Consider the following 27,386-nt stretch of genomic DNA (forward strand, 5'->3'; position numbering starts at 1 on the left):
GAGTAAACAAAGTCAGACCAAGAAAAGCAGACCTATCACAATATACATGAGAAATATGTGACTGGGCTAATTTCAAAGTAGACCACAAAGAATCTGCAGTATCAAGATGTCTATCATGGCAGACTTGACGTATTTTAAACGGTAAAAGTGTGTTATTGCAACTGCTAATGCCCTTATCAGATCACGCATTTAAGTAAATATTGGCAACAACATCCAACAGGCTCATAAAAAAGACCACAATGATATTGTAGTTTTTTGTTTTGTCTGTTCCTGTGAATCCTTTCACAGTGTATTTATTACAATTTACAAACACCTTTGGTGACAGTTATTTCAATATTAAAGTCTTTGTCAAAAAACCCAACTATTTTTCAGACGTGTATGATTTATAAAACAATAACACTTATGAGTCAATGATCATGTTCTGTGAAAGAGAGCGGTTTGCAAAGCTCTTCACCAAAACCCGACCGGCACATTGTTGCCCAAAACTGTTTATGTTTAACATAGCAGTTTTTAATTTTAATTTAAATTAACAGGACTTCATCAGCTACTTATCCAATAAAACAAACAATGCTTTTTCAGTAAAGTGACACTTCTGAATCCATTATTTTTCGGTTGTCTTCCACAATGATGGTCCGTCTCGGGTAGGTGTCCATGTCCACAAATATGTAACGAAACTCATAGTTCCCGTCAGGATTCTGTAAAGACACAAGAAGTTATAACCGGGATAGCTTACATGAATAGTACTGCTTCAGGATCAAATTCATGAATTGCATTTTCACAAAGGCATACACCAACCTCTTTCGACTCAGAATGTACAGTTCCTTTAAGGCCGGGCTCGGAGCCTTCGATGTAAAACTTAAGCTGCATATGCTTCCGTCCGTCCTTCAGGTACTCCATGTGACTGCAGTGGAAACACACACAACATAATCAAAACCCAGCAATACCACCAATACCATGACTCAGATGCATACTTATGTATTGTGCAACGTATCCAATACATCCCTTTCTTGAGAGGGTGCTGAACACTATTACTTTTGATTTAATTTGTCATATTGTTATTTAACTCGCACACTGATCCTAGGAATGAAAGTCTAATGAAAAAACTGGACAGAAATGTGCAACTTGTTCATTATCTTATGTACTAAAAATAAAGCTCATTTGGACCGAGTAGTAAACTTCCCACCTGACTTGCTGCCTCCTCCCTCGACGAGTAGTCTCCCCATAACACTTGATTGGCTCTCCGAATGCACCAATCACCTATATTTTCCAATAACAAACATGTTTTAATGCTTTTTAAGAAAACAAGAATTAAAGAGCACCACATCACATAATGTCATAAAAGGCATCTACATAAAACACCATGCAATAATTGCAACAATAAATGTGTGCATTGAGTGTAACAGCGCACAATAAACAGTATAGTTGATCTCATTCTTACCTCTGGGTCTAACCTGACTTTGTCGAATGCTTTCCCGTAGATTTTATTTGGACTCGAGGAAGAAAACAGCTCCTGAAACACCACATATAACAGCCCACCTGAAACACACACACACACACACACACACACAGAGCAACACACCCATTGTTATTTAATTTTAAATGACATGTTAAATGTGATTGTGTGTAATCGGAACTCTTTCAGTCACCTGTCACTCCGAGCCCGACGAGGACGACTATGAAGTAGGTGAAATCTCTGCCGGCGTTTTTCACTGAAAGATATTGAGGTTAGGAGCCATCATCAGTCAACTGTAACTAGTGATTTTGTATTTTATTAAGCAAAGTTATGATTAAAACGTTTGCTGTTTACAATATCACAAATGTGCTTGCATTACAGGTGCTTGCTGTATTCAATGGATAAATGTCGCCTTTATGGCTCTTGCATTGCATTAAACTCAGAATCTATTTAGTGTATGGACTCACTGATCATTAGGCTATAAATAAGATAAATAGATGACTATCATTCTGTAAAATACTATAACAACAGATGATGAAAACTTTTGAACCACTGTGCATACGGAGAAAGCCCACCTAGATCTGAATTTAAATGCAAGACCTGTTGATGGCATTGTGATGATAGTTGGAGATTATTTTATCATTCATACATGCCACAGCTCATCTGTGTCGGTACCTTTCTGTGCAGCTGAAGGCTGCGGGCTCCCGCTCTGGTACCTGGAAACTGATTTGTCTCTCTCCTCGGGGTTGCTTTTATTCCAGGCTCTGAAGTCGAGGGAGATATTTCGCCGTCTCTGTGCCTGAATGAAGCTGCTCGCTGCTGGGAGAAGAGACGAAGGAGCCTCGACTCTTCTGAGGAAGGTCATTCTCGATGCTGTTGACAGTGTCCTGTGTGTGTGGACGAGCACGCATTTCTGTGCGGCTGTCTGTTGCAGAGCTTTCAGTATCTGCACATAAGCCATGACTGTGTCCTCTGTGAGTTAGCTTAAACTCCAGTTGACTTCTTGCACAGCCAGCTAGCGAGCAGAGCTAAGCTGTGTATATGTTAGCACGGTTAAAAGCTCAAGTTAGCGAGCTAACGCATTGAATACTACCGACAACTACCGAAGGCGACATAAAAGTGAATTATTTTACAACATGGATATATAAAACATTAACTATACAAGGCAAACATGCTGCTAGCAGGTGGGTCGGTCGTGTGAAGTGGTGTTTGTACTCAAGAGGGCGCATGTTTATGTCGTCACGCAAAGTCCGTAGGCATTATGGGAGACGGAGTTTTATGATGTAGCACAAACATACAGTGTGCACACCTTCACAGGCTGATAAAAATACGTTAATGATATTATATATGGCTGTTTAAGTCATTAAAATGGTGAAAGGTATATCAACTCTGGGCTTTATTAGATAAATCTGAATATAAATGTATGTGTGTGTGTGTGTATTTGTATATATATGTGTGTGTGTGTGTGTGTGTGTGTGTGTGTGTGTGTGTGTAAATAACATCTTTTCAAATTAGTTTCAGATGTTAGGGTTTACAGAGACTTGGATTATGCAAGATGAGCTGCATGGAGTCCTTTTTCCCCCATAATTAAAACCACAAATGTCAGATTGTTTCAGATTTAGTTCTTGAGGAGTACAGGTAGTCACATAAAGGTATGTATGCTCCTGTGTGTTTTTGGTCTCTTCCAATTCCTGAGGGAAATATCTGTCACTCTAACTGCTAATCACTCTGCAATATATTCACAAACTGATGCTAACATTGACTGTCCGCAGTTGGTTACTGAGCAGGGTGTGCAGTGTATACTAGAGCTTTCTTGCTGAAACAAAAAGCTGGCTGCTAAAAATGACACTGTAAGCAAGATTGAAACAAAACATTTGTACAATTTATATTCACAAAAAAAAAAAAAACCCAAAACAACTAATCTAATCTTCTTGATCTGAAAGTACTGGGTCCAGCATATAAAATATCAACTCTCTGTTTTTGAAATGTTAAAAATAATCATTGTAATTACACATGAATATCTCAGGTGTTGTTAAAACCCACAAAGGACATGACCTCAGTATCCTCAGTGGTACAGGTACGGCACGGCACTGAACAAAATAGAAAATCAGTTTGACAAAATAAATAGGCACACTTAAATCAGTAAACATTAGTTTATTGAAAACATCTGTCCAGCATTTTCTTAATGTTTTATCAAATAAATATGCAAACGGGTTAAAAAAAACTCCACAATGCCATGAAGTTTGACAAAGAGAAAAGACAAGAAAAAACAGATAATGTTCAGACATCAGTGGAGGTGGGAAGAAATAAAGGTTAGTCGACGGGTCAGTAGAGTCATGTATATGCACCTATATTTCGGTTTAACATCACTTTTATTTCAAACATTCTGCATTTTCGTCCTCTGAACAAGGCTTCTTGTAATCAGTTTAGATATAAAAAACAACCTGATACTCTATTGTAAAGACATGACATCGAAGTAAGAAACATAAATGTGAAATAAGCAGCTGAAATATGCAATTTCAAATCTGTGATGGTTACATGACAATGACTTAAAAAAACCTGATTCTGTTTCTTCTTCTTTTTTTTTCCATGAACAACTTTACATTAAAGGTACTCTATTTGTCAAAAAAAAAAACCCCAACGTTTCAGTCCCACGTCTGATATTATCAGTGTTCCATGGCTCGTCAATCCTAGCCAGGTGTGGAGCACAGGAAAGGGAGAAAAAACGCACCTTTGTGGTTCCAAAGCAAAGAAGAAAAAAAACTTGATGCATACACCACAAACCTTTTATTTATCTATTTATTTTTTTGTAGGCTTTTTCTCATCACAACACTCTATATTGGTAAAGTTGCTCGGGGCAACAGTTCACTCAAGATGCAAGGGGAGAGAAACCTTAGCTCCGAATGCTGTCAAACTTGGCAAGATGCAGAGGAATGATGCATCTGTCTGATGTATCTGCAGAGAAATGAAAACACTATTACTTTTACGTCTGTCCTGGGCTCCTTCCGACTTTCTCATCTGCTGCCTGGACTTCTTGTGATCAAATTGGTTCAGACTTACTTAATTACCGCGGTGTCTGCCTCTATCTACTGGTGGATGAGTTTGTGACTTTTTTGGGGGGGGGAGGGGGTGCAAGTTAAGAAGAGGGAGAGAGAGTGTTCGTGATCGCAACAGAGGTTTTTGTCACAATTGTAAAATGGGGGAGAAGACACACAGACACCGGCACGGTGTATATGTAGAAAAGAAACACGTTTTATTCAGTATCAGCAGAAATATGGGCATGATTGTGTATGAGAGTGGAGAGCATGGATGTAAATAATACATACATGACACTGAATACAGAAAATAATGTACACACAGATGGTAGATTCCATAGAAACTGACACGTTGAGAAGAAAATAAACACTCGGACAGCGACAGAGCCTAAGAAAAAAAGACATTATGTGTGTGACTTGTTTATGTCATTGTGCTCACGGCTGATCTTCTTTTCTAATTATTTTTCAAACAAAATGCCGGTTCGCTTTCTACAAAAACCAGCCCGCCGACAACTGAGTCGTTATCAGAGTGTGAGGCTGATCCCCGTCCCATATGGAGGTTAATCTCATCAGGACGAACAGAAAAGAGTCAATTAACTTGTCTGTCAGATACCTGGGATTACCTGGGATTATTCGTAAACCGTCTGGAACTCGTTTTTTTTTTTTATTGTCCTGCTGCGAATCCCTTTCGGTTTGGGTTCTGGGCCAAATCAGCCACAACAACAACAACAAAAAAAAAAAAACATATACATACATATGATTGTGAGACATGTGATAGACGACAGTTTTGAGGACACACTAAAAGGGACTGCTGACAAAGAAAAAAAAAAAAAGGTGAAGCTTTATTGTTATTTATGTTTTTACAAAGCATCAGTAAAATCAGCCCTGAAAGATAACTGGAATAACTGTAAAAACTGTCATCCTCTCAATTTTGCCCGAGTAAAAAAGTCTGTTTTGATACAAAGATATTAAGCTCCGACAGTAGAAGAGAGTTAGAGGACAAACAGACTTTAAGTTAAATAGGTTTGCCGAGACAGAAAACGCCCTGTCAACATGTTAGGTCAACATCAGCCAACATATTAAAGGGAGTGAAGATGGTGAAATTCATCTGAGCGATTGCCTAATGATTAAGCCAAGCAACAACATGCATTTAATTAATTAATTAATAAAGATGCCTTTTTCACCACTTATTATGTTCATATGACTTGTGTATTAGTATATGGGGCCTTTTCATATTGTGAATGTTAGTATGTTAGTGTTAATGTTGCTTTAATGGATATAAAAGAAGCATGCACAAGCCATACAACCTCGGCCTTGAATCGTTATCCAAATTAAACTGCTTCTGGTTATTCCAACAGCCCTGAATTTAATTAGGTTAGTAATTCCTTAAGTGAGTTAATTCCATTTTTTATTTCACTAATAAAAAAAAGAAATCTTCCAACTGCAAGCATCTATAATTTGCTGTTAAAATAATATTTTATGCTACTAATTTGAAAAATACATGCTTAAAAGTTAACTTAAAGATGTTAATGATCACATTAATTTAGTCATCAGTGGGGAATCTATGACAATGACACACTTGTTTCTGACTAACATCCCAAATTTAAAGTTTAATAAGGAACAATCAGTCGTCGTGTTCATCCTAAAAGGTCCATTTCTTTTCCAAGCGGGTCAAAACAATTCTTGATTGACTACAGTACGCACGGAGCTGACTGACTTCCCCCGCTTCACAGCATCGCAGCTGGAGTGTTCTCATCTAGTCCTCTGTGTTCGTCTTTGCATCTGAATTCACATTAACACAAATTTAGCATCCTTTTCGTCAAAGTGTCCCTTCATCATCATCATCAGCATCAGCATCAGCATCATGCTGGTGTAAATCTCCGCTCCGCTTTTTCATATGTCAGTGACGCCCGTTCGTACTGATCCAGGATTGCACTATTCTCAAGAAGTCTACATGATGGAGACAATGCAACATAATGTAGAACATAAGCAGACACACAGACGCAGCAGGACAGCACATTCTTCACACTAAAAGACAAAACAATGGGTAGCACTTTATGTGGCCGCTCCGTTGTATGCAAACATAAAGCTGCAAGCACAAACTTCCACGGCTCTGAATTGAATTTCCACCACATTTAACTTTTTAAACGGGCGAGTTCCTCTAATTGTTTCTGTTTTCCTCATCGCTAACTCTTACGTTATTGAGTTCCATTGTGCTTATTGCGACTTCATGAACGCACAGTCGTGGAGCATCCACATGAACTGTTACACACAGGCATAAGTGCTATGCTTCACAATTAACCAAAACACAAAATCAGTTCCTACAAGAGACACAAATCATGCAACACTACAGAGGACTTCTGTGTCAGTGTGTGAACAGAAAAGATTTGAGAAGAGATTTATGAGATATTAAAATGATCTCAATGTGCTCTCTTTAGTGTGTGCAAAAAAAGCAACAACCCACGAATGTAATTTAACAGAGACATATTATGCTAATTTTCAGATTTATAATCTTATTTATGGTCTCCACTAGAATAGGTTTACATGCTTCAACGCTCGAAAAACACATACGTTTTCTCAGACTGTCCAGGACTGTAGCACAGTATCCCCCCTCTGTCTGAAACGCTCTGTTTTAGCTCCTGTCTCTTTAAGCCCCCCCCCCGAATACCCAGTCTCCTCTAATTGGTCAGCTCAAGCACGCCTGACCCAGCACCGCTAACAACAATGTAGCAGCTGTGCTAAATAAATTCTTACGTGCCAGACTCGCCACTAAACACGGACGGAATAAAAGGCGGGACTACAGATAAGGCGTTTCAGGAGCAGTGTTTGCTGTGGGAGAGAGGAGCTTCACTTGCTGACTTTGACCTTTTCACCTTCCAAGATCTTTTACATGTGCAAGAAACCTATAAAACATACTAATGGAAAGGGATAAAAAACTAAACGGCATAATAGGTCTCCTTTCATTAAACACGTGGGGGTTGTTTCTGTTTTCAGTATTGTGCTTTCATGTGGGATTAACAAAGTGTCTTTACACGACTGATATCAATTATTTGCTGTAGGCCTACTGGGAGAAAAGTGCAGAGGTTAGACATTATTTGACACCAGCTTCAACTAAAGATGATGCGGAAAAAAGTCCATGCCAATGAACATCCAGTGACACAGTGTATGACCTCGGGAGGACATACAGTAAAGTAGAGCATCACAAAGACTTCGAACAAACTCACTAGGAGGGCAAGATGGCTGCAAGCAAGAAAACCATCTTGGTGGAAAATGAACAATAAAAAAAAAAAAAAAAAGAAAAGATAAAAAAAATAAATCAAATATAAACCTGCACAAAAATCACAGAAAAGGAAAAAGAACTTACAGAAAAGTATATACTGACTGGGCAAATGATGACTACACAACATATAGAGATGTCGATTGTTGGATAAGGGGTGCTTACCTTGAGATTGTCTCTTAGACCCTAGTTGTGTTGTACTCTGATTCATGTTTGCTCAAAGAGCCAATGAGGCAGAACCTGAAATGTCATGGCTCTTTCGTTTAATATCAAACTCCTTTTGCATAGAGAGGTCAGAATGCATCATGTGCTACATCACAGCAATAAACTTCATTAGTGCTTTAGTGCTACGCTCGCTCTTGGAGCCTTGCATGCAGACTTGTAAAAGAAAAATTAATAAACAGTCAAGAACAGTCTGGAAAGAGCACACAGAAAGTGCATGCAGGAGAAAGTTGCAAATATTTTCTCCAAAAGTGTACGCTTGATACCTTCACATGTTTTTTTGTAAACATATTTTGTACTTTTCAAGCAGTCCTGGTGCAAGTTCACAGTAAAATACTTCTTTTTTCTTTTCTAGAAAATCTTGTTCATGCCAATATAAGTTGTATTTTTTCACAGTTCCGAATAGAAATGCGTATTTTATTCTAATTTGCATTCATGTCAATGACGTTAGTATTCTCTATGAGGCACAGATTCAAGCCCTTGTGTTAACAGTCAAAATTAGACTGATTACAGACATAATATCTTCTAAAAACGAGGTCTGCGTTTGCATAAAGAGCTCTGACAAACCTCAAAGTAAAGTTGTTAATAGATGTAAGCTATAAATAAGCAGCTGAGGAAAGATTAGCTTGACATGTTCAAAGATGAGCATGCAAGGGGGAGGGGCAAATTTGTCTATCATAATTTAGCCCTTTGTGAGACGTTTTCAATGGTAGAAAGGGGGAGAAGGAACAAGGGTCAATGCAAAAGAAGAGGCTTATCATAATCTTAAAAAAATAATGAGAGGAGGAGGAAGCTAAAATAAGAGGAAAACGCAAAAGTAAATGCAAGTAACCCACGCACATTTCAAAAACATCCCCATAGTTAACTCTAAAGTTGCTGTTCTTTCCTCATCAGAAATCTATGGATACTGACCGCTGTACTGCCTTTTCGTGGCGTGAAAGCCGGTGGCTGGTGGTGGGAACTTCCTCCAGGTCGTCGTCCAGGTCGCATCCATTGTCCGCTGCCTCTTGCGAGTAGCTGTGCTTCATGACCAAGATGCTCCTGCGGTTTCCGGTGGACGGCAGCAAGGGCCGCACTGCCATGGGCGGCTGCGGGAGGTCTGTGAGCAGGGTGGCCGCCGCTGCGTCTCGGGCACTCAAGTTCCCGCGGCTTCCTCGTCCACTGAGGGACAGCTGGGATATGTGGGCGGAGCCGGGGTTGGAGGTGGAGCCACAGTGGTGATCGTGGACGCAGCGGGAGGAGGCACGGCGAAGGGCGTGGTAGTTCTCGAAGTCTTCCGCCAGGTCGACTAAGTCTGCTGAGGCTGCCGCGGCTGTGGTGGCGCTCCGCAAAGTGCACAGCTCATAGTGAGGCGGCTCAAAGACCTCTTGGAACATGGTGGGGTCAAAGTCCTCGCGCCGCAGGATGTACTTTTTACGCGGCTGCTTGATCTGGACGATGACGGAGACGATGAGGAGGATGAGAACAATGCAACAGGTGACACCGATGATGGTACCATTTGTGTTGTTGAGGTTGTCCAGGATGTTGGCTTTCCTCTTCTCTGCACAGTGGAAGAAAGACATCACAACAAACTGCCTGGGTTAAAATTTGAATAGAATACAGGTATCTTTATGCTGTGCAACAACATGACTAATGAATGGGCTAATAAGCCTACCAACAAATTTATCAAAGGGCCGAATGAGGTCATTAAAGGGCCACTAGTTGAACACGTCTGAATAAAAACATCAATATGAATCAAGAGGTATCTGCTAACTGGTATCACTTCTGAAAAATGGACCTCAGCATACGCAAGAGTAAGGCCATGACTCTCATTTGCTATCAAAAACACGGACAAAAAGGGCACACTAGGTCGTGGCCGCAGTCTGTTTATCAAAGGGGGAAACCATGCGGACTGACAGTAGAGTGCGAAGGGAGGCAATCTGCGGGGAGATCTGTGACATTTAAATGCCGGATGAACATGTAGCGCGGCGCACTGAGCTTCAGTGACAGCAAATGGTTACTCTTTTTTACAAGTGTAAAGGAGAAAGGAATAAAACTTGACATTTTAGCGCTAATGAGGACAAATGTGGGCACTGCGGAGGCCGTATGCATGACTAGAGTGGAGCGGAGGCGGGAGATGGCGTAACAGGCTGAGAAACACGGTCTCCGAGCTCTGCACAGTTTCAGACTCGGACTGTACGGGGGAAAGGTATCTTCGTCAGAGTGAGGAATGGGTTGTGCGTGAATTACTTAATTAATTCAATTTGTCACTGGCTCTGCTTCAAGCTTCAGTGTCTAGAGAATACCGAGGCATGTCTGTGTGCATCAACAGCGGCTGGAAGTTTACTGCAATAAAAAATAAAAAGGGGGAGTTTGTGTGTGTGTGTATGTGTGCCAATCTTCGAAGGAAAAACAAACCAGAACACATCTTAACTGCAAGCCAAGCACAACAGCCTAATGATCATCAAAACATTTATTGACGTGAGTGTTTCAGTGCTAGAGGGCTCAGGGGACGTGGTGTAGATCTCATCTTGTGTACTCTGAATACAGCGGTGGGTCGCGAAAGGTCAGGGAACAGAAGGCTTCTTAATTGGCGGTATAATGCAGAGAAAAACTGGCTGATCCCCAGAGTCTTCACATATCTCAGCTAATAATCGCAATGGCATCATATAAGGCGATGCCGCAATAAGGTGAGGTGCAGCCTGAGGCGCAGATAAAGCACGTAGCTGCCAGAAAGCAACACACTGGGGATCAATGTATAGATCCGGTGGCTTTAAAATTCGGAAGGGGAGTGAGGGATCGAGCTGCAGAGGAAATGAAAAGAATTGATAGTATCAAAAAGTCAGGGAATACACAGGACCTTGCTCGTCTTGAGGCGAGGAAACAGGGTGAGATAAAAAAAAAAAAAAAAAAAAAAAACAGCTTCAAAGAACAAAAACAAAGACAGCGGAGGAAGACATTTCAACAAGTGTCCACACCTCTTAACCTGGACCGAGAACAGGATCAGTTGAGGATCGAATATAAAACTAAATTGTGTGATTTATCATACAAATAAAGGAATTATATAATCAGTTTCCAAAACTGAACTCTTCAGTCTATTGGCTTTGAAACTGAAAAAAAAAAAAATCTCTCCTCAGCTCTGTTAATCTGTTAATTTTCTTTTAACCATACGTCCACCTTGTTTTCAATTTTTCCTTGGTTGATCTACTCCAGTCTACAATTACTGATGTTAATACATTGGATGCCCTAACCAGTGTGCAGAGTTAATGCAAAACAAACATGGTCAATCAACCCCTGAGTTGTAACATTGAGAGCTTGTAGTAAATAATGTCTATTTTAGCAATTACTAAATGGTGGCTGACCTCAACGTATTTGTTTAATGGCTTATTTTGGACCCTGTATATACTTTGATTATTTATTAAATACAGTGTTATGATTAGATAATAAATACTTTACAAAATTTGAAATAAAACCCAAACACCTCCACAAAGTCATTCTAATTCAATAATTACAAAACTACACATCCAACAGTTGCGTGAGTGGCGCCATCTCCTTTCAGGCTCACCAACCGAAACCTTGTAGAGCTTTTCTTGTACGTCAGCTCGCTCACAAAACTGACTGTTTTCCTTTTTCACATAACTGCAGCTGTCAATGTGGACGAACTTGTGTTGATTTTCCTTCTCAAATACCTTTTATTGTCCCAAGGTGACGGCCACGTTGGTGTTGTTGAGGTATATTGTGCAAGACGACGCAGCTCGCGGAGGGGTTTTACACAAAGCTAAATGGTATTTTTTCTATCTCAACAAACGAATCGTGTTCAACAAATGAACTGTAACTCTGTTGATGTGCAGATTTATCGTTCAAATGCTTTACATACGTAAATTGCCTCTCTATCAATGAACTTCCAATCCAGATTACCACAACAAACCATTCACATTGACAGTCCCTGAATATTTGGCTCCAAATCTTAAGTATTTCTCCCCGGAAGTACGACTAAATCATCAAGAATCAGAGCAGGAAAAATAACGTAACAACAGTGGCCGAATTACCTCATACAAATGTAGCTAAATCAAACTAGGCCCCGCCCCCTTACACAGACCTCTAAACGAAATAACTCAACTGTTCTAACAGCGTGTTCAGACTGGATCCCATCACTGATAATAAGAAGCTCATCGAAAAAATTTTTAAAAATAGCATCCATGGCCTTGAAATGTGAAACTACTGCCAAAAATAACAATGAGAAGAACTAAAAGAGTCTTGATGTAAAAATGGTCACAGCACTACATGGCTACAGCTGTTCAGTAGCACTCAGTAGTCAGTTAGGTTCAGACCAGCTGTCGCCCTGCTGCTCTCCGTGGTGCTGAAACATCACAAATCTACTCTCTCTCTTCGCGGAGCTCGAGCCGCTGAGCTGAATTGTCCCGTCTCACCTTTACACTGGTTCTCGTCCCAGGGGTAGACGCAGTTCTGCATGCCGTTGCACACCAGCGTGTTGTTGATGCACATGTTGCTGTGACAGAAGAAGGCATCGGCGTCGCATGGGGCTGCGGAGAGAGACGGAGCAAACGAACACAATAATCATCACACCGAGAGCTTCTCAGAGATTACACAAATCTACATTAATACAGTCCTCACTTAACCGAAACATTATCCACTTGTAATGTAAGAATAGAAAACTGTTTCCTTTTTAGTGCATTTCCCATCATCAACAAACTGCAGATGGGCAGCGAGCAGCGACACAAATCCGTGTTTGAAGTACAGCTGAGGAGAAGTTCCAGTGTGCCAGATCTTGAGGAAAATAAATTTGGACGGGCATTACTCAAATCAGAACCGCTCCCCCTGAACCCATCTGTTCTTCATGAATTTTCATCCTCATCCTCCTCTTCAAACATTTGCCGAGACAACTTGTGGATGTGAAAGGATTTCTTGGAAGGCGTATGCCTGCCTGCCAGCCTGCCCCTGTGTGTGTGTGTCTGAGGCGTTTGGAAAAAAGACAGCCATGACATTTCACTATCACCTGTTTATGCGAGTTGTCGTTTACTTCGTCCTCGGTTGCGCAGCCCCCCTTGTCAACACAAATCTAAAACCGGGCCGTAAACAAGAGTACGTCCTCACGCGCGTGATCATCACCGTGACACCTGCCCTCCTGCCTGCCTGAGACGCAGCGCCGCCGCCGCCACGTCTCCACCACCTTCCTGTGACTGCAGCGAGGTAGAGCCAGCCATCAGCGAGACGTGGCCGTAAAAACCAGTGCGTTACAGGCTCCGTCGTAACATATATATGACTGCAGGACTACATAATTTAAAGCCAAGGTGCCCTTCCTCTCAACGACCAATCATACTAATGCATATGCCAGCTGATTGGCCAGTTCTTCGCTTCCTGTAAGCTAACCACAAGCTCAAGCAGTTTGTGTTTGTGTGATTTCACAGCCACCGGGTAGACGTTTAACTATCGGACTTATAGAGCCGTAGTTGTTTCTTTATTATCCCATCCTGTACTCCGGCAGGCTATTGCAGACAATGGCAGCATATGGCAACGTTGAATTTAGAGGATTCTCGCATCAGTGTGATGTGATTTACTTCACTGGTTGAGCCGAACACACATTCTTCCATCTGGTTATGTTTATCCGTAAAAGTAAAACAGAATTTATGGAACATCTCTTTCCTCGAGTCAGTGTCTCCCTGCGAGGTTAAATACGTTGTGAGATGATCGTCGCCATGTTGTCCACCAGAGGCAGAAATATACACACGCACTCTGACAGAATAACTGAAGTGGAAGCACTACTCAGATGCCGATCCAAGCCCACACAGTGCAAATACTCCATTATGAGCAAAGGATGTAACGGCAAAATGTAATTAAATATAATGTCAAAGTATGTTAAAGTGCAGGCAACATTTTTATATCATAGCTCGTCGAGCACAGTGGCGTACTCAGGATGTTTGAGGGGCAGGGGCACCAGTTTTATGTTGTGGGGCACCATCGCGCAGGAAGTCACGATTAGAGGGCACCCTTGAGAGCACTGTATGGTGTTTTATCTACCATACGGGCGCCCTCTTGGATGTTTTTCTGATCATGGGGGCACCAGGAGGAGCTAATTGCCATAAACCTAGCACCAGGTTTTAAAAGCAGGCCATTGGTCTAGCATTGAACCGCTATAACACTCATTTTGGACGGTTTACAAACAAGTGATCAAAATCAATACAGTGGAACCAGAGATGATGTTTTTCTTTACTCCAGGCATCTGTTTTCCTTTTCAAAACCTGGCGCCTACATTACCCACAACGCAGCTACCCACTGGAGGCAATTAATCATTTTTCCACACATGTAAAAGTAATCCCTAAGACCTGTCCCCAACACGTTTTAATGTGCAACATTAGCGGAGTTAGCCTTTAAAAAGTAGCATAAAATAGTAATACTTAAGTGCAATACTTGAGTAAGTGTCTTTCTTTATGTCCACCATCGCATAATATGATTAAAGAATTACTCATACTGGTACTACCCATTAGTATCCACGATCTTTTAGGGAAGGATGTGAAGGGTGAAAGTATTTTTAAACCACTTTCAGTTTCTAAATGTTCTAAAAGGTACTTACGTGCCACCGATATGTGACTTTAATGGAGGGCTCTATTTAGCTCTCTCTCTCTGTCCGTCTGTATGTCTCTCATCCTCCCTCTTTATCTCTCACTCTCTCCCCTTTCACACACAACACTGGCACCGGGTACTCTAGCAGCTTGCCAGTGGTGTGGCAGAGCTGGGGACTATGTGACAGTGTTACCGCTGTGATGTATGGCTGTTTTCATCCCAGCGCTCGTCCCAAGTGAATAATAACACACCAAATTAGAGTGACTTATCTCTATCTGTCTCTGTATCCCATCCTGTCTGGGCCTTTGCCAGCATTTCCTGACTCACATTGGCTCTCTGTGTGTGTTCTTCTCATTTTCCTCCCGCGCCGTTTCCCTCTTTCTCATCCTTTTTCTCCCCTTTCATGCGGCACATGCCGAAAATCCGGCGCAGTCAGCGTGCTCGTAGCCAGCAGAGGGAGCCCACCCCCTTGCATCGCCTCTGCACACCACAGGGCGAGAGCAGACGTTATGAAGAGCAGGAGCCACACTAATCTCCTGCGAAATTAATTTCAAGACATTCTGTAATAAAAGTGCCCTTTTGCCCGCACAGAAGCGTTTCCCAGTCACTGCTGAAAGAATAAATTAACTCCTAAATGAGTGGCTGATGAAAATAGTCTGGGTGTCTGTGGGGGGGGGGGGGGGGGCTCGGAGAGCAGAGAGGCTTCTGCAGTGAAGTGCTGGCTGGAAGCAACACATGGTTTGAAATGAATTTTTTTTTTTCAAATTAAATAACCATTATAGATCTTTGTTCCGTGTGTTGTTTTTTTTTGCTCTATATGAGTGTAGTCACGCTATTTATGTGTGTTTTCTTTGCGCAATAGTGATCTCGTTTCAGCACTCACACCTGCAGCCATGCAATCTCCCACACGCTCTAATCTGAAACATCATTGTCAGTCGCAGGTTAAGCTCTGCATATTATAGTTCTGTCTTCTTAATACTATAGATATGTTTCAGTGCTATAACTTCATTTACCTATAATTATTGTCTGCATGGAGGATTTAGATACACTCTCTCAGTGTAGGAGTCAGTCACTGATTACTCCACACAACATGCACAACATGGACTGATGCCAGCTCACAGCGCTGATCTCCTCAGATCCTCCAAGTCCAAAGGAGTCTTCAACAGTTTTTTCTGCTTCTGCTTTTTCTTTCATTATTACTGTAAAATCCTGGCTAAAAACTCACCTTTTAGCAATTCCCAATTAAAGGTGCCCCCGTTGAGCTTCTCTGTAAACAAACAAAAGTTTTGGTGTTCTAACTAACTCTGACATTTTTCATTTTGTTGTACATTTCAACCAAAAATAATGAGTTTAATATCACAAAAGAAAACAACACTAATTCCTAACCAATTTTAAAGTTTCCACCACTTATTCCAATTACATCAATTGCGCATTCGGGTTTGGAGTCACCACCACCATCACCATCAACAGAAAACAGTCCAAAGCAGTCCATTTCCTGCTACTATACTTCTACTCCACTACATTTTGGAGGCAAATATTGTACTTTTGACTCCACTACATTTATTTGGAAATAAGTAACTAGTTGCCTTGCAGATTGAATGCTGCATCAGAGCCAAAATAGTTTAGAACTAATCTATTTTATTGGCCATCAAACAATAACTAAATCAATAAATAATGTGTGGGTATTCAACTCATTGTATACAGTATATATCCTACATAAATATATGTACAGTATAATTTATTTTTACTTGTATATAACTATTTATTTACCTCTTTATTGTCATGTAACTAAATCACAGTCCTGGATATTGCGAGAGAGTCAATAATCCATCCATCCATCCAAGGTTGCAGTCTCATATCCCCACAGTATTCTTTTTAAAAGCCACCAAGATAACAAGTACTCAGAGCTGATGCAATCTGATCTAAGATGCAGCAGAGATCCATATGTTAGCAGACGTTATCAAGCTGTGTTGTCCTCTAATGCCTTTGTGCATACAGTAAAGAAGCTCTGTGAGAAACGAGGACTGATGTGTGTAGTGGAGCCAAAGCAAATTTCCATCTGCAGCCCCAGAGACGGGTATCTGTTGATGAGGCGGAACAATGCTGACAGCTCAGATGTCACACACGCGCATTTATCACCTAGGACATAATTGCTTCTTGGGTAAAGATAGGCTTCACTTTCTTATGCTTCAAATTGGTAAACTTACGCTGCAGCTTTTGCATAGCAGGAGCACGTCCCTCTGTGTGTGTGTTTGTGTGTGTGTGTGTGTGTGTGTGAGTGTATGTGTGTGAGAGTCTGGAAACGGAGCGAGATCAGTCGTATCAGCAGGTGTGAACACAGCAAAGAGGATAAAGGTGGATGTTTGCATTTGGGAACATCGCTCCCCCTCCCATCGGAGCGCCTCGTTGGGAGTCGGCAGCTGTGAATGGTTGTCTGAAAGCTGCTGGTCCCACTGGGAACCAGCAGCTGTGAACAAACATATAAAGGCTCAGCGAGGGAGCGCTTATTGTAAAAAGTGCTCTATAAGCTGCAAATCCTGCTGGTGCACCTGTAACGGAGCACACACACTCACTTGTAGTGGTTACACAATGACTTCCCTTCACCTGAGGAGGGGGATTAAATAACTTGTCGCACTTCACCTCACATCCACCCTTCTGTCAACTGCTCCTATTCATCTTATCTTTAAAGTCAATGGTTTTTATAATCAGTTTATTTACTTTAAGTGCCGCGTTTGTGAAAAATACGTTGTTATTAAAGCCATGTGTGCATCCTCTGGTAAGCAAGTCGAAGGTCAAGAATAACAGTGAATGTCCACTGACCAGTGCTTGGTGATCTTTCTGTGTTTCACTGTTCAGTATAAAACACAAAAAGATGTTATATTGGTTAAGTCAATATAACCCAGAAACAAAGTGTGTCATCCAGCCGCTGCACCCGGGTGGAGCCACGTCATGTAGAGTAGAGTGTCAAACAGCATGATATCCTCCGTTTTTGCTCACCACATCCGAGCCTTCCTCGCCCTCACGTGTGAACAAAATATAGTTTAAGAACAGTTTTTTTCTCAAATACAGACATGTATAAATTAAATTATTGGTTAACCTGTGGGTATTAGCCATGAGAGGTGGGTAGTCACTTGATTGTGAAACTATTCGAGAAATCAATTAACAATGAAAATAGTTGTTTGCTGTCAGAACAATACAAACACATTACACAAATGTGACATTTTAATGGTACTTCATCTTCTACACAAGTCATTTCATACATTTAAATGTAGTTTTTAAACACTAGCACTTACTACGTACACTGCAGTGTTACCATGTTTCTCTTTAAACAACTGCCTCACTCCACTGTTATCAATGAAGCACAGTGTGTTTCACCTACAGGAACGTCTTCAAACGAGCTGCTCTGCACTAGAATCGAGTTCCGACTGCACACTACACTGACTTACTTATGCTGCGCGGTGCTTCCTGTCCTCTACCTGTATATATACGTCGGCTGTTGACAGGCATTGGTGCAGTGCTGCTGAGCTGTGCTGGATGCTGCTCTAAAGGCTGAGGTCTGGCTGGGGATCGCCTCAGTGACTTAGGCAGAAGTGTTGCCCCGGCAACAGCACATCCTGGCCTTACGAAAGGGACACTGACTTCACAACACAAACAACTCTGCCGCCACTCCTGCTCTGTGGGAGCTAGCCACTTTTCTGTCCTTACACAATGCGATGTAGCTGTGTTATGTGGATATGTGAGGACGGGTGACTGATCCCTGAGTAGATGGGGGTAGTTTGTGTCATTCAACCAAGCAGCCGCGCAGCCCAAAGGAAAATTCAGGTGCATTTTATGTTCTTCTTAATAACCGTGGCACAAATATGAAGCACTCTGGCGTTAATAGAGCATTCTGAAAAGAGCCGTCTGGCACGTAAAGCGCCTCTTTGAAATTTCAGTGGAGCTGTAAGATAAATCCAGTGAATAATTTTCGTATTGAATCATGTTATAATGCATTTATCTCACCATACGAGATTTCCTTCTTCAAGACTGGTAAAAAATGCAGATGCAAAGGTTCAGTGATGCCTTGTGTGCGCTCAGCTCTTTGCCAGTGACATTGACATACTGTACACTCACAAGCCTCAGACCCTCTTCATTCACCACACTAGTACAAAGGATGCCCTCTGCAACCCCTGTCAAACTACAAGCTCCATCAGTGAGAAGAATGAGGAAGAGGAGGTGTGTACTTTTGTGTGTGTGTGTGTGTGTGTGTGTGTCTGAAGGAAAACGGGTAGATGTCAACACACTATAGCTCATCCTTTGTCCACCTTTCTTTTAAGAACAGTGCTGCGGCGCTAAGCTAAAATCCACCAATAGCGTCAGATTCACATTCACCCACAGGCCAATATTCCCCATAATAGAGATCATATTACTTGCTTTCCTGCTTGCCTCTGTTTAAATGGTCATAAAACTAAATGAAAAACCTCTGACAGCACCTTTCCCACTGACGACACACGATACAATGTGCCATAAAAGTGGTCAATGTTCCTCCGTCTTCCTTTAATGGCCGCCACTAAAGACAAGGCGTGTTTTATTTTGGTGTCAATGACGCTGTCACGGAGCGGTGGTCTGATTAATAAAGCTAATCAGTTTCCCTCAGTAGATAGGTCATTTTGCAGTAAACATCCTTTTTATGAAGAGCAGCACATGTGTGTGAGGGCAGATATCTGCCACGTCTTACGCTCTTGATAGGTCGTGAAGAGGATGCGGAAGCGGCTCTTGCGGCTGGCCTCGTCCGCCCACATGCGGATGACGCCCAGCGTGGAAACCAGCATGATGTCGTTGGCCACCGTGGAGCAAAACTTGCTCTTTAGGTCCTCCACCGAACTGAGACGAGACAGAATGAGATAAGAGCACAAGGACTGTTATCAAGTAGCACAGCTATTTGCTGCGCATAATAATAATAATCAATAATCCACATTATTGGGGCTCAGAGCTCAGAGCAGCCATGGTGGCTCATATCTTTTTAGGGCTTGTTATCTTGTGATCACAACTTTATATTCAGGTTATGTCAAGATAACAAATTGTTGAGGGAGCTCATATTTCCTTTTAAGCCGATTGTCGTTACTGATTCAATTATATCCATATCTCAAGATATCAAATATTGTAATATTGTATTATTATCCTAAGATTAAAAAGCAAGTCGGTTTTGCGACTGTGAGTTACCTCTAAAATTGTTGTTTGGCTGTTCTATTTAAGGATTATTTTGATATACATCTTACTAAAAAAAGATACCGCTGTCATCTGAGGTGACTGTTCTATATGAAGCTACAGTTAGCTTAGCTTAGCTTAGCATCACTGGAAATATAGGAAACAGTTGTCCTGGCTGTGTCCACAGGTGATAAAATCCAGGTCAATGCAAACTTTAAAGAACACTAATACAACTCTTATACCACATTTGTTTAATCCATAAATTAACTGAGATGTTTTACAGCCATGACTTCCTGGAGGCCTTCCTGGTTGCCTGGCATGATGACTAAACTCCCCCTTTTTCCAGTTCATGTGCTAAGCTAAGCTGCTGACTGTGTCTACATATTTACTGTGCAGACATGAGAGTGCTATCAGTCTTTCTTAACTCACCGCAAGAGAGCAAATACGTGTATTTCTGAGATATTTGGACACATCTTTAAAGGTGCAATATGGAAGTATTTCAGTTAAAAACATTTAAAAAATAACTTAAATCATCAGTCATAATATCTACTTAAGTTAGCATGCTAACCAGCTAGCAACAACCCAGGTCCAACATTTCTGTGCCAGCGGTGTAAACACTAACACTCCCCTGGTGCTCCACTAGCTGACAGCGGTGTACGGTTTGCAGCAGTTAGTGGTTACTCTGGTGATGCACCATGTTTGTTTTGTGTATGTATAATGTATGTTTTGTTTTGTGTATGTATAATTCGTACATACTGCGCTTTTAAACTTTAAGATTAGGAGACGAGTAAGCCATGATCACACAATAAAGGGCCTGCAATGAATGAGAACTATGGCCCCTCTGAGCCTCTGTATGATTTACAGAAGACAAAGATTAAATATGTCAAAGCATCATACCTGCCACCATCATACACTGCTACAAAGTTTCGCTTGCATTCATTGGAATTGGCCATCTCGTAGTCAAGAAATCGCAGGTAGATCTGTCCATCGCAGGGAGGCGGCGAGGAAGAAACACAAAGAGAACAAGCAGAGATCAAATGAGGAAATTTGAAGACATGACAGCAGAAAAAAGGGGAACAAAATAGAACAGAGAGGGGTGACAGGAGAGATTTCAGCTCCCTCCTATGGCCTGTGCATCTTACTCATTATCCCAGTGCCTGATATAGCAGCTCTGTAATGAAATAAGACTGACAGACTGCAGCTTGTACAAAGTCATTACATACGCATATCAAATGAGGACTCGGAGACAGACAGAGACTATTAGCTTTAGACTCATTATCCATATCTGTTAAGATAAGACATTACACAAAACCTACAACCTTGTTAAAGTTTAAGGAGACCTTGGACATTTTGCCACAAGCTAAGAGAAAATGTCACCCACTCACAGCTCATTTTACTTTATCGATCGACTTCAAACATACAAAGGATACAACAATCTCTTTCAAACCTTGACAGATCAATACAGTATATAAAGGTTTTTTTATTATCTTTCAGTGAAAAAAGCCTAATTGAGTCAAATATCAACCTTGCTATCCACCTTGACTCCTCACAGCAGCCGTTCTAGGCGAAACTAACACTTCCTGAATGCCTGCGCATCATTGTCTGTCACTCATTCATCAGGCCGCGATCGCCCAATCACAGCCTTGGTTCTGGTCGGCCGCGCACAGCACCCCGCCATCATTACGGTTAATGAGTGGACCGCTCCCGAGCTGTGACAGGGAAATGTGACGCTTTAAATGCCCAAAGACGAAAGGCGCAGATGGAGCCGGATAATGGACCTCACAATGTCAACTCGGCTTCAACAACATGACAAGTGAAATGGATCGGAGGGGGTAACAGGCTCGCCAATTCCCCCCAGGTTCTCCTACTGGTGTCAATAATCTCCCATCTAATAAAAATCTGTCATATTCATCCACTCTGCTGGCTATATTGGCTTTGTCAGAGGGAATTAGGGTGCTTTTTTTCGTCTTCCATGCTGTGATACTGGAAAGAAATACTGCTCAATGTCATTGATAGCCTCACAATGCAAAGATGGATGTATATGTGCAGTAAAGAGGGTGTGGCTTTCCTAAAATTAAGTTGTCCCACTGACTGTATAGACTTGCATTGATATTAATGTCTTAATCCCTGCAGGGAGAACTGGAACAGATGGAAGATACAATTTCTCAGCAGACGTCAATGCAGAGCGCTGTTGTGGTCTCCTCAATATTGAATGGATTTCCAATACGGTGCCTTTTAATGAGATCAAAAGCTTGAGATGGTGGATGCAAAATTGGGTTTCCAGACAGAGTGGATGACACAGTGGTTAGGTCAGTGATCTGACCGGCAACAAAACGTGACACCGGAGGAAGTAATACACAAAAAAACTGGAAGAACAGTCACTCTTAGGAGTGGATCATGTTTGAAATTGGCTGTGCTCCATGCGGCATGTTGCCAAAGAAGTCTGTTTCAATGTGTTTTTGGTAAGATTATAGTCAAGGTAAAGATTACGGTTAGGGGCTCTCAGCCTACTTTAACCATATTTGTTTTAGAGTTAAGGAGGCCGATAATGGGAAAAGTACCTGTAAGCATGTTAAAGGAGAACTTCAGTCGATTTAAACATGCAGCTTCATTGCTAAAGCTACCCTTGACTTGCCAGTACCGAAGACGCGAACACATTTGGTCCAACCATTACAGAGCTCCGTGAACGGAGACTTAGCATTGAACGCTAACAGCATGGGGTCAGAACTTTACACTGTGTTTTAAGCGTCTTAACATGCTCCACATCTCACACCAAAAGTTATGCAACATCAGCAGACACCTTACACCACAGCACTGTAGCGTGTATGACTCAAAATGAATAAAAAAGTAGTTAAAACAATGTGTTTGTGCAAGGAGCTACATACCTGTTTGTTGACATCCGCGCTTTCCGGTTGCTAGACCAAACTAGTCAATCCGTCGAGCGTGTGCTTACTCCCTCACTGGCGGAGACGGAAATGTATTCCAGCATTTTCGTGTTTCTGTTCATAATGTACATGTCCATGTTACAGCCTGTCATGAGCCATGAGCCTTACAATAGCCTGTTAAGCCTGTTAAGTGCACACTCGATGGATATACTTGTTTGGTCTAGCTACTGGAACACACAGATGTCAACAAACAGGTATGTAGCTCCTTGCACAAACACACTGTTTTAATTACTTTTGTATTCATTTTGAGTCATACACGCTACAGTGCTGTGTGCTAAGGTGTCTGCTGATGTTGCATAACTTTTGGTGTGAGATGTGGAGCATGTTAAGACGCTTAAAACACAGTGTAAAGTTCTGACCCCATGCTGTTAGCTGTCAATGCTAAATCTCCGTTCACGGAGCGCTGTAATGGTTGGACCAAATGTGTTCAGGTCTTCGGTACTGGCAAGTCAAGGGTAGCTTGAGCAATGAAGCTGCATGTTTAAATTGACCGAAGTTCTCCTTTAATAATTAGATCACGGGCCCAGTCGTTCTACCATCAGTTTCCCACCCACAGCACAAAGTACGCAGTTAAGGCAGTAGTGTGTTACCAGTAATAGTTTATTCAACCAGGGGGCACTAATTGAAACTCATATAACATCATAACCCTCTAGTTTGACCGATTCACCGATTCTAAATGAAGTTACGAGGCTGCAGATGGTGTTGGGTAAGGTGGTGGCTGGATTTGTGCTCTGCATCAAGAGATGGATGGATGGCCATGACAGACATTGGTACAGACATTCATGGTTCCCAGAGGATGAATCCTACATCCTCATCATCTACTGCCATTAGCAGGCAAAACCTTTCCTTTAAGTATTTCCTTATCATTTGTCTTATTGTTTCTTCTGCCATATTTCAAAGCTGCACAAAGTGAACCAGCCCATCACTTGATACGTGTTGTCAGGCAATACATGGTCTATCAAACTAAACTGAAGGTCTTCTCACAGAACTTCAACTTTTTGAGTTCTGGCATACATGTGGATGTCACCTCAGACACACCACCCAACCCAAACGCCATTGCAGACCAAGAACACCCCCTCAAAGCAAGGGGCACTCCCTAAAGGCAGTGGACAGTGCACCCGAATATGAGCTCTGCATTAACATCAGTTATGAGTTGCGCTTGTTGAAGACTCCTGATGCAGTTTCAAGACAATAATAGTCAGGACTCTAATGCTCACTTCTGCAGGTGTAAGATTCTTTCATAATCACTAATTTCAAAGCTGCAGTTTATGGGTTTGTAATCCACAGATCTAGTTCCCTGGATGAGTCAAACAGAACAGTACATAGAGATCAACTTCAACTTTATCCGGCCCCTAACCTTGACGATAAGAATCAGAGATCTACCACTGTTTCTAAAAAAAATCCAACTACTGTCGTTCTGCTGCCGGCGGCGAGAACTGTAAAACCTGAAAAGCTCAAGCAGGATGGACAGAGATGTTGCCTCTAGACACGACTGCCATTGTGAGTGCTGATGGTTGCAAGCTAAACTTGAAAGAACCAAGAATCATAAGCTTTTTGAATTATTGTTATTTGGTGGAGAGGGGCAACACCGTGATGAAAGGGAAAAGCCTTCACACGATGCTGCCACATGCACCCTTTTATGCTGTAAAAAGATGACAGCCTTATGGTCTTGGATCAGAAATGTACAGTTTTTTTACTACATGAAATGGTGTAAAGGGGACGAGAATCATTTGCATCCTGCTGAGTTTAGGCATGGAAATTGAATGTTATGACAGCACTTCCTGTGAAATTTCTGCTCAACCTCCGCATTCACTAAAACGCTGTCTGGAGCTAGATTTGACTGTAAAGGCCTCATTTGATAAGAGGGACCCAACTTATATATAAATCAAAGCTTCTCTGTCGTGGTTTTTTTCTACAGCAACTCCCCTAACTGACCAATGATGAAGAAAAATCCGAGTGCAGATGGCATCGCGCGGCCAAACGACGGCAATGAATCAGATAGATACAATCATCAATTTGTGGGACGAGAGATTGGCTCCAGCAGGAAAAACAGGCCGCCTCTCCATTGATTCTGCAGCGGCCAATAATGACGCAGAATCCATCAGCCATTGGGGGGGGGGGGCACGATTGTGTCCTCGACGTGTTTCTCGCCGTTCATTACAGTCAGAATGAATATCCATATTGTGGCCATTATGTTCATGAAAAAGATAGCGGAGGTGTCAGACAGTGCGGGCAGGTGCGGTGGGAGGCAGACAGGACGCAAATGATGTCTGAGGGAAATAACTGTGATGAGTCAATGTGAGGCAACTGAAAGATATATTCCTCCACGACTAACCGCTGTCAGCTGAATTCGGACGAGAAGGAAAGAACTGCGAGGAAAAACACAGAGTGCGACTGATGAGAGCTAATTTTGTTAAACCTATTATCCAATTTTGTCATTAAAACACAGATTATCTCTTTATCCTAAAAGGTGATTTTGTGCTGTGTGTGGATGTTCTTTTTTCCCCCTTTGGATACCAGTAGAAGCTAATTAAAGGTGCATTATGTAGTTTTGGGGAAGTAATTTCAATCAGAAGGGAAAGATCTTCAGTTTTGTTTTATATGGCAAACTACATAGACAAACTCTCTTCCCCTTCATGACTGAATAAACTTAATAAACAAATGCAACTTCATACTGTTGTGCTTTGTTTATATGTGGCGGACCCTGCCAGCTCTCTAGCTTCAAACAGTGTTCTTGTGACCAAACTTAAACTTCGTCTCCAAAGCTACACAGTGGCCGTTTGATTTGTTGTTTTTTTTAGGTATTCTTCTGAGAAATCTATTTATAGGAGGAGCAAATAGGAAAAATGACTCATTGGGGCTGTAAAGCAATCACATTATGGCATTTAACATTGGTGCAGTGCTGTCACTTCTGGCACCTACACATGACAATCATTGCGTACCTGCACGTATCTTTCAGCCCCTCCCCCTTTTCCTTACCTTTCAGGGCCATTCCTCTCTCCACCATCTGCCATCTCACCCCTTAAACTTCATCCCTATACATTCAGATCTCCGATAAAATGCATTATTAAGTGTATCTTTTGCCTTTTCCTCCCCTCTCCCATTTTTCCTCCTCCCTCTGTCCCCTCTTCTCCCGTCTCTCTGGAGTGCTCCGGTGCAGTCTAATTAGAGCCTCCGGTATAGGATGTCATTATCTTTCTGCTGTTTTCTGGCACAGTGGGTATAGTGCAGTACTGTATCAGCATAGGGAAATGAAAGCCCTACCCTACCACCCAGCACAACCTCACGCAGGCACAACACACAAGCGGCGGGGCTGGGGCTTCACTGCAGTAGCATGTGAGCATGCATGTGTGTGTGTGAGAGAGGGGACGTGAGGAACGGAGTGATGCGGCACGTTTTATATATCTTATGTGTAACCGAGCGTGAACAGTCGCTGATGGAGGTGAGAGCTCCAGGACTGTGTGCGACTGGACGACTTGTCCATCAGTGCCAATGACTGTCAGCCTTTGGCCCATGACTTGCCTTGTGAGACACTCCTGCAGGGCGAAATATGACACTGATCCAGGGCAGGTAAAATACATCATACTGCCAGGCTCACACACTCTGTCACTCTTTCATGCACACATGGAGGCATGTATGCAACACACACAGAACTGACTTTTTTGACGTCTTTGGTGCCGTGTAGCCTCGACTTCCTGGCTGTCTCACGCAGCTCCACTTAGAGCGATTTGAGGAATTAATTCCACTCTTTTCAATCGACCGTAACAGCCAGGGTCCCCTGTAATACCTGTTTCAATGCCACACTCACTGTAAGGCTCCACATGAGTGCTTATGGTGAAAAGAATGGCTATAGGCTGGTGACGCAGTCTTGTAGTTACTGTGGCCTTCAGGCCATAAAGCAGCTGAATCTAAAGGACATTTCTGAAGGGAAACAAGGGCGCAAGCAGGAAATATGCGACCCAAAGAGTCAGATAAGAGCCGAGCGACTGCTGCGACCCATTAATCACAGTCACACGAGTGTTATCATATCACACGGTATGAAAAACCTGCGTGAAAAACTACTATCAACCGGATCAGAGTTTTCATCAGGGATGGAACGAAGCTTAATAGCTTCCCTAATGCGGACTGTATGTCTTTGAAAAGATCTCCGCGGTGGCCTCAGAAAAGGAAGGATAACATCTTGTATCATTAACAGGCGCTGAATTAGTGAAACAAATAGTGACACGGTTAAGCTGACATTGCAGCTGCCTTATCTCACTCCTGGGAGTAACAGGAGAATGCACACATTCTCTGAACTGAATCCCGCTGATACAAAGCTATACGGCAATTCACCATTTTTTATGTATTGACTTGAAATTTAAGTATCATACATATATCCACATTTGTACATCCTCACGTATGCTAAAGTGTCTACAATAAAATGTTAGGTTTTCTCCCATGGAGGGACACCCTAGAGGGCACTTGTCATCATGGTTCATCTACCACAGGGGCATCCAAAAGGGCACTTTTGTATCTGAAGTGGGTGAACAAGCTTGCCCATGTGTCAATGGTGTAAATAACGTCTTTTTAAATCAATTTAGGTCTTGGGATTGGGGTCTTGGGGTTTCCGGAGTCTTCGATAAGACCGTACTAGCTCTTTCCAGTTGTTTTTAAATGAGAAGTAAAACATAATGTTAAAGTCCCCATCTACTGCAGTTCGTTAGGAG

The 27,386-nt window shown here is 42.0% G+C and overlaps 2 protein-coding genes across 4 annotated transcripts in view; both read right to left on the reverse strand.

The window, feature by feature from the left end:
• Positions 1–245: 245 nt before the first annotated feature.
• On the reverse strand, positions 246–2,692 carry timm21 (translocase of inner mitochondrial membrane 21). The gene is made up of 6 exons (XM_030398516.1): positions 2,129–2,692; positions 1,647–1,709; positions 1,439–1,536; positions 1,184–1,257; positions 796–901; positions 246–695 (listed from the first exon to the last, which is right to left on the reverse strand). The coding sequence occupies exons 1-6, from the start codon at positions 2,412–2,414 to the stop codon at positions 576–578; spliced, it is 747 nt and encodes a 248-aa protein (XP_030254376.1). The 5' UTR covers positions 2,415–2,692; the 3' UTR covers positions 246–575.
• Positions 2,693–3,587: 895 nt separating this feature from the next.
• The window catches only part of neto1l (neuropilin (NRP) and tolloid (TLL)-like 1, like), a 75,635-nt gene continuing 51,836 nt past the window's right edge, over positions 3,588–27,386 (reverse strand). The window contains exons 7-12 of one of the 3 annotated variants that reach the window (XM_030398706.1): positions 20,633–20,715; positions 19,266–19,411; positions 12,397–12,510; positions 8,900–9,527; positions 7,931–8,005; positions 3,588–6,438 (exon numbers count right to left, since the gene is read on the reverse strand). In XM_030398706.1, the coding sequence (XP_030254566.1) occupies positions 7,945–8,005; positions 8,900–9,527; positions 12,397–12,510; positions 19,266–19,411; positions 20,633–20,715 (1,032 nt within the window). In that variant the 3' untranslated portion in view covers positions 3,588–6,438; positions 7,931–7,944. The remainder of the gene's footprint in view (positions 6,439–7,930; positions 8,006–8,899; positions 9,528–12,396; positions 12,511–19,265; positions 19,412–20,632; positions 20,716–27,386) is intronic. The other 2 variants (XM_030398705.1, XM_030398707.1) reach the window with 2 other exon arrangements.

The sequence above is a fragment of the Sparus aurata genome, chromosome 19, assembly GCF_900880675.1.
Source record: "Sparus aurata chromosome 19, fSpaAur1.1, whole genome shotgun sequence".
NCBI lineage: Eukaryota > Metazoa > Chordata > Actinopteri > Spariformes > Sparidae > Sparus > Sparus aurata.

Coding starts and splice junctions, on each gene's coding strand:
- timm21 (XM_030398516.1), bottom strand. CDS start 2,414: ATGGCTTATGTGCAGATACTGAAAGCTCTGCAACAGACAGCCGCACAG. Junction 1,537..1,646: donor CGTCGGGCTCGGAGTGACAG/GTGACTGAAAGA, acceptor TGTGTGTTTCAG/GTGGGCTGTTATATGTGGTG. Junction 1,258..1,438: donor AAGTCAGGTTAGACCCAGAG/GTAAGAATGAGA, acceptor TGGAAAATATAG/GTGATTGGTGCATTCGGAGA.